Source organism: Netta rufina (assembly GCF_964035555.1).
Source record: "Netta rufina genome assembly, chromosome: 11".
Taxonomy (NCBI): Eukaryota; Metazoa; Chordata; class Aves; order Anseriformes; family Anatidae; genus Netta; species Netta rufina.
Window position 1 is genome coordinate 10,218,585 of NC_140134.1, and position 13,527 is coordinate 10,232,111.

General features: G+C 58.6%; 2 protein-coding genes across 2 annotated transcripts; one reads left to right on the plus strand and one right to left on the minus strand.

Annotated features, from left to right (window-relative positions):
* Window positions 1-2,015: 2,015 nt before the first annotated feature.
* Window positions 2,016-5,023, minus strand: LOC311213481 (cytochrome P450 1A4-like; the record flags this gene model as incomplete). Its single annotated transcript, XM_084293520.1, has 6 exons — window positions 2,016-2,322; window positions 2,857-2,943; window positions 3,064-3,187; window positions 3,274-3,363; window positions 3,590-3,719; window positions 4,166-5,023. 6 exons carry the CDS (start codon window positions 5,021-5,023, stop codon window positions 2,016-2,018), a joined length of 1,596 nt encoding a protein of 531 aa, XP_084149646.1.
* A 2,507-nt stretch (window positions 5,024-7,530) lies between these two features.
* On the plus strand, window positions 7,531-10,683 carry LOC311213482 (cytochrome P450 1A5-like; the record flags this gene model as incomplete). The annotated part of the gene is made up of 6 exons (XM_084293521.1): window positions 7,531-8,376; window positions 8,919-9,042; window positions 9,592-9,681; window positions 9,768-9,891; window positions 10,131-10,217; window positions 10,377-10,683. 6 exons carry the CDS (start codon window positions 7,531-7,533, stop codon window positions 10,681-10,683), a joined length of 1,578 nt encoding a protein of 525 aa, XP_084149647.1.
* Window positions 10,684-13,527: the final 2,844 nt, after the last annotated feature.

The window sequence follows — 13,527 nt, forward strand, 5'->3', positions numbered from 1 at the left end:
CAGATGCCGTTGGCCTTCTTGCCCACCTGAGCACACTGCTGGCTCATATTCAGCCGACTATCCACCATCACTCCCAGGTCCTTCTCTGCCTGGCAGCTCTCCAACCACTCCTCTCCCAGCCTGTAGCTCTGCTTGGGGTTGTTGCGCCCCAGGTGCAGGACCTGGCACTTGGCCTTGTTGAATTTCATGCAGTCGACCTCAGCCCATCGGTGCAGCCTATCCAGATCCTCCTGCAGAGCTTTCCTACCCTCAAGCAGATCGACACACACACCTAGCTTGGTGTCATCTGCAAACTTACTGAGGGTGCATTCAATGCCCTCGTCCAGATCATCAATGAAGATATTAAAGAGGACCAGCCCCAGCACCAAGCCCTGGGGAACGCCACTAGTGACTGGCCTCAAATTGGATTTGACTCCATTCACCACGACTCTTTGGACCCGGCTATCCAGCCAGTTTCTAACCTAACGAAGCGTGCACCAGTCCAAGCCAAGAGCAGCCAGTTTCTTGAGGAGAATGCTGTGGGAAACAGTGTCAAAATACCTCCATGATACCTCCACAGTACCTCCCCCATCCCATAATACCTCCATGGCAGCTCCACCACCTCCATAGCATCTCCATGACACTTCCACCATCTCCATAGCACCTCCATGACATCTCCACCACCTCCGTAATACCTTCACAACACATCCGCCATCTCCCTGGCACCTCCATAACACCTCCACCACCTCCATTATACCTCCATGACACCTCCACCATCCCTATAACACCTGCATGACACCCCTTCCACACCCCTTCCATCTCCATGACAGCTCTACCTCACCCCCATGATCTCCACAGGAGAAGTCACAGCAGGAGGAAGGCTTGTCTCAGAGGATGCAGTGAAGCACAATTATCTTTTTTTTTGCTTTGCTCAATATTTTCTTCTCACACAGGGTCTGGATTCAGTTCTTCACGTGCCAACTGTGATCACTTTTTAAAAAATTTACAAGAATTCCTGAAACACACAAAGCTGCTCATTGTTTGTGTGGCCGCTGTGTGTTTATCACCGCTTTAAGAGGCACCCAAGAAGCTCAGAGCAGCTGGGGGGCACCAGGAGCACCCACGGTCCCTTTGCTGCTTTACGGGATGAAGAAGACCACCACATGGGGTTTTTAGGGAAACACACTGCTGTCAATACCCTGGTCCTCCCGGTACACACCAGGAGGGGACCTCATCCTTCAGATGTGGCACCGAGGGGCAGGGCTTGGTGACAGGACCCAGGTCAGGTTGGTGGTTGGACTTGATGACCTCAAAGGTCTTTTCTCACCTGGATCACATACCCCCAAGGACAGGGAAGCTCTCCTTCATGTGAGCATCCCAATTAGCTCCCCCCAGAAGAATCCTACACAGCCCTGTTAGATCTTTAAGGGCAGAGATGTGATTTGTGTCACCCCATCCTCCCCCCAAGAGGGATAAAAGCAGCAAGGAGGAAGAAACTTTCATAAAAGCATTTATTGGGTTAGAAATCCCATGCCATTTCTCTCTGCAGATGGATGCATCTCCATGCAGCCCCCAGAAAGCAGCACAAATTCCTGCTCCATGTGCCAGGAAGACTTGCTCCATGCATCTCCTGCAGCCCTCAATCTGCTCCTCTTCTTATTAGTCAGAATATACCGATCTATTGTTAGAAAAATACTAGTTGAAGCAGCAAATACATAGTCCAGAAGCATCTTACTGTGCCTCTCATCGCTTTGCATCCCTGGCTCTCATTCATTTGGTACTGCCCAGGAGGCTTCTCCTTTGGGGGCAGCTAACACCATGACCTGTGAGCAGCATGACCTAAACCACACATTTCCAGTCCTCAGGGCACCTCCAGGGTGCAAACACTCAGGGATTCATCGTGCGAATTCCTCTTCAGCCTGAGCACGAGGATGCCTGTGGTGAAGCAAGGTGGTACCAGGAGCAGCTCCACGCCGGGAGCACAAGCGGAGGTGCCTGACCCAAAAAGTCATTTATCGCCTTTATTTTTTGCTGCCTCACAGCGAGCCGTTGGAGGGGAGGCGCCTCTTTATCTGGAAGCGCTCGCACTTCTTGTACTTCATGATCAGCCCGTACTGAGGGGTGAGGTCCACCGCCTCGCCAGGGGCCAGGCTGAACTCCAGCTGCTGCAGCAGGGTGGTGAGGAAGAGGAAGACCTCCCAGCGGCCGATGGACTCGCCGATGCAGCGCCTCCTCCCCAGGCCAAACGTCAGCACTTTGTCACTCTCCGTCCTGTTGATCTCGGTCCCGGCTGTGTTGAGAAACCGCTCAGGCTTGAAGGAGGAGGGGTCCTGCCAGAGCTTCCTGCAGCAGAAAGGAGAGACCTGAGCGAGCTGCTGGGGACAGCAGGCAAAAAGAGAGCCCTCTTTGTGCAGAGTGTTGCAATGTTGTCTCATTTCACCACCCTGAAAGGCTGGCAGCCTGCTGTGGCCCCTGTTCCCCACCCGAAATGCCAGCTGCTTGTCAGCCCCTATCAGCTCAGCCCATTGAAGGCTCCACTTCAGCCCCGGATTGTGTTTGCCTACGCAGATACCAGGGACAGCTGAAATCAGCACGTAACATCTAGAGATGTCCTGTGCCTCCAGCCGAAATGGGAGCGCAGGAATCGGGCAGGAACTTTGACAAAGGAAGGATGGAGACCTGAGGGATTTTTCCAGCACCTTAACCAAGGAACTGCCGCTCAGACATGGGGAAAGACCATGCTCCTGTTGCAGAGCAAAGCTTCTGACCCAAAGTACTCGGTCTGGGACTTGATCAGACTTTTAAGGACAGATCCATGCAATCTTCATCCCAAGCCAGCCGACCGCACCCCAAACAGGAACGCCGTGGTGTACTCACTCGTCGTGGTTCACCTGCCACTGGTTGACGAACACGCAGGTGTCCTTGGGGATGTAGTAGCCGTTCAGAGCAGTGGCTTTCGTCGTCCTGGAAGAAATACAGGCAGAGGGGAGAGGTTCAGAGGAAACTCACAGCCTCGTGCTGAAACAAGCACAAGTTCTGGAGGTGCTGTTTGCTGGCACCTCCAAAACCCCAGTCAGCACCTACCTGTGTGGGATGGTGAAGGGCAGGAAGGAAGAGTGCCTGAACATCTCCAGGATGAAGGCTTCTGTGTAGGGCAGCGTGCCTCGGTCTGACAGCCGCGGCCTCCTCTCCCGACCGATGGTCTGATCTGTGGGAGGAGGGGAGGAGAAGCTGCTTGGGGCCAGCCCTCTCCTCACAGGTCCCAGCCCCAAAGAATCGGGCTCGTCAGCTCACCCAGCTCATCCTGGATCCTCTTCTGCATGTCAGGGTATGAGGCGGCATACATGAGGCACCAGGACAGGGCGGTTGTCACGGTGTCAAAGCCTGGACGGACACAAAGAAAGGCATTTAGCTACCGAAAGGCAGGATATTCACAAATCCCAGCACCCTGCATGTGTTGGCTGGTGACACACAGCCTGGGAGAGCTTCCCCCATCAGCTGCCCTTCAAAAGCCACCTCCTGTACCCATGACTGCCTGTGAGCCCAGCATCAGCTCCAAAGCCCCCAGCACAGCCAGGGGAGGGGGCTGCACCCACAGAGATGGCCTCACCTGCCCCAAAGAGGTCGTTGACGATGGCAATGATGCTCTGGTTGGAGAGCTGGAGGTTGGTGTCCTCCCCTGCCGTCTTCCTCTCCTGGCAGTGCCCGATCAGCGAGTCTGTGATGTCCCTGATGTGCTCCTGGGGAAGAGCCAAGGGGTCAGAGGCAGCAGGGCAGGTGAAACCCCCCGTTACCCAGCTCCAGGAGGCACCAGCTCTTCCTTCCCTCACAAGCACAAAGGGGGATGCTGGAGGCAGAGGGTGCCAGGTTCAGCACCCAGCAAGGGGCAGCGGGGTTTGGTGGAGGACAGGCTGCAGAGCCAAGCCGGTGGCATCAGCTCCATTAGGGAACTGGGAACCAGCTGCAGCAAAGTCAGCAGCTCAAGAGGCTCTACCACATCCCATAAGCAGCAGAATTGGATTTGGGCTTCCTCCTCAGAAGCTCAATTTCATTAAGCACAAAGCTCTACTTCTGTGCCCTCTTCTAATGATTTCAATGAATGGGACCATGACAAAAAGAATGCAATAAGAGAACAAGCAGCGAAGTGAGGGAAAGCTTTGCCCCAGAACAGCATCCGAGCTCTTACCTTGTTAAAGGTGGCGTAATGCTCCTGGACAATTTTCTCTATGAACACGTTGAAGCGCCTGTTGATGTCCTTAAAGAGATCCATGGTGCGGCTGGGCAGGTAGCGCAGCAGCGGGATGAAGTCCGAGGGGTTGCCAGCAGCCACCACCTCCCCAAATTCGTTGCTGTCATTGACCAGGCTGAGCAGCTCCTGGTCGTTGTGGTCGTAGCGCTTGCCGAAGCACATGGCGCAGATGACGTTGGCCACCGAGACCACCAGGTAGCGGCACGGGTCGAAGCTCTGCTCCTCCTCCATCACCTGCAGGAACTTGGTGACCAGGTAGGCGGCCTCCTTGGAGACGTGCTCCTCCAGGAGGCAGCTGGAGGACGATGTGGGGCTGGCGGCGATGGAGAAAGTCTTCAGGGCGTTCTGGGCCAGCTTGCGGCGCGCTTTCCACGCATCCCCTGCCTCAGGGCTGAAGGCCAGGCTCTGCCCGTTCGCGATGTGTCGGAAGCTGGGGAGGTCGGGGCGCCCCATGAAGTCCTCCCCTTGCCTCACCAGCGCCTGCCGCAGGGTGTCCAGCCCGCTCAGCACCAGCACGGGCTGGGTGCCGATGGCCACCTCCATCACGTCCCCGTACTTCTGGCTCAGCCGCGTCAGGGCCAGGTGCGGGTCCTTCCTCAGCTCCAGCACGTTGCCCACCACGGGGAGCCCGCGGGGACCCGGGGGGGGCTTCAGCCCCTTGGGCACGCGGCGCCGCAGGGGCTGGGTGAGCAGCAGGACCAGGCAGAAGGCAGTGGCCGCCAGCAGGACCTCGGTGGCTGAGACACCACCGGCGCTCCCCACCAGCCCCATCGCAGCCTCCATCCCTGCTGCCATCGAGGATCCTAGGGGAGAAGGGCAGCAATTGGGGAGGGGGCAGCGAGGACCCTACAGAAGCCCCCCTGCACCCCACAAGCGCTAGCTGCCAGCAGGATGCTGTCAGGGTGCTTTTTTGGGGGGATTTTCGGGGGGGTCCCTCTCCCAGCGGTGCTCACCTCGGGGCGCAGTGTTCCCTCGGGGGCCCGATCCCGTCGCCAGGTACCGTGCGCCCCGCCGGCCCTGCTTTATATGCATCGCCTCCCGCTCTGATTGGCCGGGCCGCCTCCCCCCCACGTGACCGAAGCCTAATCAAAGCTGCCGAGCGGCCAAACTCCCGAACAGCCCCCCCGGGATTTACGGGACCCCCCCCCTCCATCCCCCCTCAGCGCTCCCCGGGGGCCGCCCCGACGGGGCGGGCGGCACGGCGGCGGGGGCGTGCGCGGCACGGGGGGCTGCGGGGACACCGGGGGGGGGGACACGGAGGTCCCGGGGGGGGGGTGACAAGGAGGGGACATCGCGTGCGAAGCGGGAGGGAGGTTTGGGCACCCTGGCACGCCACCGGGGAGCCGCTTAAAGGAGCCGCAGCCCCACGGGGATCCGCCAACACGCGGGGGGGGGGGGCGCACGCACCGGCTCCGTCCCGAACCTCTCGGGGCTCCCCCACCCTGGAGGTGCCCTAAAAGGGGGGGTCCCGGATCCGGCCCGATCCCCCCAAGACCCCCGTGGGGGATGCGGGGCAGGTCCACGGGGGGCCACGTCGCGGGGAGGGGGGGGGGGCGGCGGGGGAGGGGGTCACGGCCGGGGCTTGCGGGTTAAAAATTGTCCAGGTTCGCGTGAGAAGCCGCCGTGCCCTCTGTCCCCCCCCCCCCACCCCCGGCCCCCGGGGACAACGGGGGCTGGGGTCACGTCGGGGGGCGGAGGGGGGGGGGGGGGACAAGGGGACAGCATCGCGTGCGAAGGGGCCGGGACGGACCTGGGATGGTCACTCGTTGTCACGCTATGGGTGTGGGGGGGGGAAATGGCTTATAAAGGGCCAGGGCGGTGGCCCCACGTCCAGGAGCCCGGCCCGGGGTCAGGGTGGCGCCGGGCAGGATCGCCCCCCCCCCCCCCCTCCACTCCGTCCCCTTCCCCTCCTCCCGCAGCGGGTAACGGGGCTCGGTCCCACTTGTGTCCCCCCCATGGGACCCCAGAAGGGGATGGGGGGGCTCAGCAGTGCCACCACGCTTGGGGACGTCCCGGTGACAGGGGACACGCAGGGCACGCAGTACATGCAGGGCATGCAGGGCATGCAGGACACGCAGGGCATGCGGTCCCGTCCCCCTGCAGCACACCTCTCTGCCTATAGGTACCTCTATAGGTTCCTGCTGCCGCACAGCGCCGTGCACACGCACCTTGCACGCCCACAGCTGCTGCAGCCGTGCCCTTTCAGCACCCACATCCCCCGTGCCCACCGCCCGCACCACGCCGTTGGGGTGTTTGCCATCCCAAAACCTTTTATTTATTTATTATTTTTTCTTTTTTTTTTTTTTTTTTTAGGGTTTCCCACGTATTTGAGCGAATCCCCCGTGTCTCCACAAGCGTCCTGTCCTCCCCACACAGGGCTGGGAGGCATCTCCCGCGTGAGCCGTCCGCACGGTGCCTCTCGTCAGCGTGTGCAATTATTGGGCTGAATTTTAGCAGCCTGGGTTTTGTAACTGTCCCTGCCAAGCGTTAATGAGCCTACTCACTGCCATTAATGATCCCGCTTGGGCCAGGTGTTGAAAGCCCTTTATTAAATATTAGCTCAGCTTCTACCCGGGCACGATTCCCCCCGTGCTTTCCAAAGAACGGAAGAAAACTTGGAGGAAAAAAAAAAAAATTCCCTCCACCTAACGAACAGCCCCGCTCTCTCCGGCTGAGCCGGGACCCTGCGTGTTCCCCACCGGGGTTTTTTGTTTTTTTTTTGGAGGGGGGGGACAGGGTCGTGGGGCAGAGCCCAGGCGGCGGTCGCGTGCCGTGGTCAGGAAGCGTGCCAGCGACTTCTCACGCAACCCTGGCCAATCGTTAACCTGAGGCTGGCCCCGGCCGCGAGGTCCTGCCACCGTGGGACACCAGTACCCTGCTCGTCCCCTCCCCGGCGGCGTGCTGGAGCTGGGGGACGTCTGCCCTGGGCTGCGGGGCTGGCTCCGGGGGCTCGGCCCCCTCTGTTAATGGATAGCTGTCCCGTGGGTCCTTCTTGCCGTGACCCAGCAGATAAGCACCCGGCTGCTTGTTTAAAGCCTTGAGTGGAGCAGGAGGCAGGAGGAGAGGAAGCCATCCAGGGGTTTGGGACCCCCTCTCCTCGCTCTGCTGGGACCCCAGCCCTCTGTGACCTGAGGACCTGCAGGTAGGCGGGGGCGTGTGCGTGTGTGGCTCTGAGCACGGATGTGGAAGGTTTTAAAGCTGGCTGGGAGGATTCATGCTATGGCTCTCCCTGAGCTCTTTGGGGTTCCCCGTGCTAATCCTGCACCTCGCTTCCCGATATCTCCTTCTAGATGGCAGCGGGGATGGAGGCTGCAACGGGGCTGGCAGGGAGCCCCAGCAGTGTCATGGCCACCGGGGTCCTGCTGGTGGCCGCCGCTTTCTGCCTGCTCCTGCTGCTCGCCCAGCCCCTGCGGCGCCGCGTGCCCAAGGGGCTGAAGCCCCCCCCGGGTCCCCGCGGGCTCCCTGTGGTGGGCAATGTGCTGGAGCTGAGGAAGGACCCGCACCTGGCCCTGACGCGGCTGAGCCAGAAGTACGGGGACGTGATGGAGGTGGCCATCGGCACCCAGCCCGTGCTGGTGCTGAGCGGGCTGGACACCCTGCGGCAGGCGCTCTTGAAGCAAGGGGAGGACTTCATGGGGCGCCCCGACCTCCCCAGCTTCCGACACATCGCGGATGGGCAGAGCCTGGGCTTCAGCCCCGAGGTGGGGGAAGTGTGGAAAGCGCGCCGCAAGCTGGCCCAGAACGCCCTGAAGACTTTCTCCATCGCCGCCAGCCCCACATCGTCCTCCAGCTGCCTCCTGGAGGAGCACGTCTCCAAGGAGGCCGCCTACCTGGTCACCAAGTTCCTGCAGGTGATGGAGGAGGAGCAGAGCTTCGACCCGTACCGCTACCTGGTGGTCTCGGTGGCCAACGTCATCTGCGCCATGTGCTTCGGCAAGCGCTACGACCACAACGACCAGGAGCTGCTCAGCCTGGTCAACGACAGCGAGAAGTTCGGGGAGGTGGTGGCTGCTGGCAACCCCTCGGACTTCATCCCGCTGCTGCGCTACCTGCCCAGCCGCACCATGGATCTCTTCAAAGATTACAACCAGCGGTTCGTGCGCTTCCTGCAGGCGATTGTCAAGGAGCACTACGAGACCTATGACAAGGTGAGAGCTTTGGGGACCCCCGCCTGCCCCAGAGATGGGTCCCACTCTGCGTTGGGGACTTGGTTGTCCTCCTGCACCTGAGTGGCCACGGCCATCGGTGTTCCTGCAGATATTGCTCCATCTAGGAGTACAGCCTGTCCAGCTGTAACCTCTTCGTGTTGCGGGCCAGTACACATGCTCCTTGGTGGCCTTGTGTGCTAAGAGCAGTTGGTTGGGCAATATTCTGATCTGTCAGCAAGGCTGCTTGCACAGGTGCCCTGCAGAGCCACCTCCTCATTTCCATTGGCTGCAAAATCAGTAGGGACCACCACAGGGGTTGAAAGATGATGTTCTCCAGTTGGTAACCCAACGCTCTGCTTGGCCACTGGCTTCTCTTCTCTTCTCTTCTCTTCTCTTCTCTTCTCTTCTCTTCTCTTCTCTTCTCTTCTCTTCTCTTCTCTTCTCTTCTCTTCTCTTCTCTTCTCTTCTCTTCTCTTCTCTTCTCTTCTCTTCTCTTCTCTTCTCTTCTCTTCTCTTCTCTTCTCTTCTCTTCTCTTCCTCAGGACAACATCCGAGACATCACCGACTCCCTCATCGAGCAGTGCCTGGATAAGAAAGAAGCCAGCACCGCCGCGCGGATCCCTAATGAGAAGATTGTCAACCTGGTCAACGACCTCTTCGGAGCAGGTATCTTGCTCTGCTGCTCCCTCAGCTATGGCAGGTCACCTCGGGCTCCTCACCTTACAGCTCTGACCCCAATTGTCCAGCACCAGGTGGCCACTTTGGGTCCAAGCACCCACCTCCCTGCTCTGGACCTTCTTAGGACACCCCCAGAGACCATGTGGGATATTAGGTCTGGAAGGAAGCTTCAGGAACAAGCCAGGGGCACGGTTGGTAGCTTGGTCAGGGTGGCTTTTCCTGGTTGAGGGAGATGTCTGCTGCCTGATTCACCCTTAAGTAGCTCTGTGGAAACTCCCTCACTTCCAAAGAAGATGAAATCTTACACAAACCTGGCATAACCCCAGGGCGATCCTGGACAAATGAGAACTGAACCTTTTAGCAAAGCTTCCTCCAACAGGATAGAAACCCAAGCCCTACAGCGTGCCCGGGATGTCCTCTCCCTTCTTAGCCATCCACGTGTCAGTCCGGCAGCGAGCATAGCACATATGGGGTCATGCATAACCCGTGTTGTGCATGACACTCATGGGGTCTGCACAATCTCCCCTCTCCGCCCAGGCTTTGAAAGCGTGACAAACTCCCTGTCCTGGTGCCTCATGTACCTGGTGACGTACCCCAACATCCAGAAGAGGATCCAGGCCGAACTGGGTGAGCTGACGAGCCCGATTCTTTGGGGCTGGGACCTGTGAGGAGAGGGCTGGCCCCAAGCAGCTTCTCCTCCTCTCCTCCCGCAGATCAGACCATCGGTCGGGAGAGGAGGCCACGGCTGTCAGACCAAGGCACGCTGCCCTACACAGAAGCCTTCATCCTGGAGATGTTCAGGCACTCTTCCTTCCTGCCCTTCACCATCCCACACAGGTAGGTGCTGCGTGGGGATGGGCTGGGCTTGCCGGGGGGAGGACCTGAGGCCCCGTGGTGCAGCCTGCCCAGCAGCAGAGCAGGGAAAATTCTATCAATTAGTACAATAATGGCTTCATCATGGACACAGGGAGCTCACCACTCCCGTGCAGGGCAGCGTGGGCAAACATTGAGTCCGTGAGGATGTGGAAGAGCCTTTTTGCTTTCCAAAACCTCACAGCCCTCTCTTCTCCCCCCAGCACGACCAAGGACACAGTGCTGAATGGGTACTACATCCCAAAGGGCCGTTGCGTGTTCGTCAACCAGTGGCAGGTGAACCACGACGAGTGAGTACCTGCAGAGGCAGAAAACCTCCTGCTTTAAGGGAAAAAGGGGTGGGTAAGGGATCTACTAAACCCAGGGACATCCTAACTGGCTCCCAGGAGAGCCCCCCTGCATACATGGCCGGGAGACTCCATCTCAGCACCTGACCTTCTCCACCCCAGGAGACTTTGGAAGGACCCACACGTTTTCAACCCGGAGCGTTTCCTCAACGCCGAAGGGACCGAGGTGAACAAAGAGGACGGGGAGAAGGTGCTGATCTTCGGCCTGGGGAAGAGGAGGTGCATCGGGGAGTTCATCGCCAGGAGGCAGGTCTTCCTCTTCCTGACCACCTTGCTGCAGCAGCTGGAGTTCAGTGTCCGTGACGGCAGGAAGGTGGACATGACGCCGCGCTACGGACTGTCCCTCAAGCACAAGCGATGCGAGCACTTCCAGGTCAAGCAGCGCTTCCCCATGGCGAGCCTGAGCTGAGCAGCGGGCTCATCCCCAGCTGTGGGTGCCCTCGTACCAGCCCCGGGGCTGGCACAACCTTGCAGGGCCACACAATAACCTGAAGCCATTGAAGCACCCCTTTTATCTTGTTTGCCTTCTACTGTTTTCCTCCCTTTTCATTTCCTGGCGTTTCTGCTGTTGGATATTCCATCGCGTCTAGGCTTAGCACCACAAAGCTCCTCTTGAAGATTTTGGGAGAACGTCTTAGAAAAACACTAATACTTCTCCAAGTCCTCTGAACTTGTTTCCTTGTGTCGACAGTGTGTTTTTAATTGCCCAACTGAGTTGTCGTGTCACTCCAAGACCCCATTCAGGGGAGGTTTGTCTTTAACTCAAGGCACTTTAGTGCCTCTTTGAGAATCTACTAGAAAATCTCACATATCAGGGGTTCTGCTGCTGCTCAGATTCATTTTTCAGTAAAATGAGAGGGGTTGTTAAGGTGAGCTGGACTGGAGGAGCTCTTCAGGGACCAGCATTTTGGAGGAGAAGGCCCACCAAAGCCGACAGGCAGCCATATGGGAACAAGAATGAGTGCAACACACAGCTCTTGAAGCTGTTCCCATGGGCCAGGATGCCAAACCCCAGCCGATGAGAGTTCCCTCCAGGTCCAAATGCCAGGCCCCAGCAATTGCACGCACACAACCCTGCATTGCACAAAAACTTCCAAGAAGGGAGAAAAAACAAAAGGGAAGGAAACGGGGAAGCCGATTGCCCAAGAGCTCGGGGGAGATTCCAGCAAGAGCAGGGAGGTGTTCGGACCCGTTAAACAAGCAAGGGAGTAGCTCTTTGTCTCTCTGTGCTTCCACGAGATCCAAACCACAGCTGCAGGGACGGGGCTGAGCTCAGGCAAAGTGTGGAAGGATGGTTTAGGACAAGGCATGAGATCTGTTGGCCAAATTGCACATCCCCTACATCCCACAGGGGTGTAGGTAAAGGCGATAGACTCGTAGGACATCCCGAATCCAGCACGGACATGGGGCTGGGCGTCTCGGTGTTCAGCCTGGTGCTTTGCAAGACCACCAGGGCCACCCCGGCCACGTGTCACGCCATGGGGTGGGGAGCTTCCCGTGGACTTGGACCCATGACTCCGGTGCTGGTGCAGGACCAGAGCCCCGGTGGCTGGAGCCATCGCGTGACTCCACTGCCCTGAGTCCCAGCGGTGGCTGCTGATAAGGCCCGCAATCAGTAGAGAGAAATAAAGAACAGAGGGGTAGGTTTTTTTTCCCTTTGGAGATGAGTGGTTTACAGCCCCGGGGCAGATAAGCAGATTAATATTAACGTTACTGAGTGAAACAGCCCCTTGTTGGTGGAAGGTCTCCTCTGATTGCCTCCCCCAGGGTCACCGCTGACAGACTGCAGAGCCTGGCACTGGAGATCAGGGAAAAAAAAAAAAAAAAAAGGGAGGGGAAAAAAGGAGAAAAATGAGAAAAAGCAGAAAAGTTACCCCCATGCCAGGATGGTGAAGGAAGGGATAGGGTTGGAGGGGAGAAAACTGGGCAGGCTTCCCACCCAGCCCTCCTCTTCATGCTGATGGAGGTGAAATGCACGGTTTTATGGGGCTCCATCTTTCTCCCTTTGATGGCAGCATCCCACACGGGACACCAAGGGGCACGGGGAGCCCCCAGAGCCCCCATTTTGGCCGGGAGCACGCACACATCTCCTTGCACACTCGTGGCAGCTCCCATCCCACAAGATGCCCCGTGCTGCACCCACACATGCTCCCCTTTCTCCCCTTCCCCGCCAGCTCCCGATAAGCAGATCCATTGATCACTGCCACGATGGCCCCGATTGCACACATCCCCTATCTCCGTCTCTTCCCTAATGATCTTCCTCAATTAAAGCCTCCGCTTACTCCCCAGGTAGCTTGCAAGTGCTGTGATTTCTTTATGGGAACCGGAACCGTGATAAGCCGGGGCAGCTTTTATCACTTGCTTTTATGGGAGGTTTTAAAGTGAGTCAGCAGGCTGAGTGATGGCAGCTCCGCTCCCCCCTGCCACGGTGGAGGTCCCTGGAAGCCACAGGGACACCTCCAGCAGGGATGGAAACTCTTCGAGGGGCTAAATTGCAGTGGGAGACTGCAGGTCCTGCTTTAGGGCGAGAGGAAGGGGACGGAGGGCTTGCTCCCACACTCAGTGACCCTCCTTGTTAAAGCCCATCCCGTATTTCCAACCTATTTCCAATCTTCTTGCAGCTGGCTCCTTCGTTCCCTCGGCTGTTTGCTCATTCCCAGGGGAGCTGTTAGCAGCAACCACCTCCCCACGGGGATTAGCTCCTGGGTGCCTGTAAGAAACGGCCAAACTTGCAAATTTCTGCCAAGGGGGAATAAAACCACAGCTTCTGAGTAGTTGGGGATGGTGCTGAAACCTGGCTGGGGCTTTAAGCGTGTTCCCCAGCTGTCACCCACCTTTGTGCTACCTCCCTTTGGCTGCCTGTCCCCGAGGCTGGTGGCAGTCCCCTGATGGCACAGATCTGCCCGAGACAGGGGGGCTGTGGGGACTGTCCCCCATCCTGCCTCTCCTCCCCTTCCCTGCACCCCAAGTCCGACAAGGGGGGAACCCCCACGGCAAAGCCCCCAGCCACGAGGGGAGGAAAGGAGGGGAGAAAGGTGTGGGACAGGGATGCCGCAGGTCCCCAAAACCAGCTCAGGGGCTGGGGGGCAGGGTCCCCAACCCTTTCTCCTTTAATTAAAACCCTCCTGGGCACGAGGGGAGGCTTTGAAATGAGGGCAAGATCCCAAAGAGGGATTTGGGGGCCAGCAGCGGGGGAGAAGCCCCCGATGGACAGGACTGAATGCCAGCAGGACACAGCACCAGGCAGGGCGGT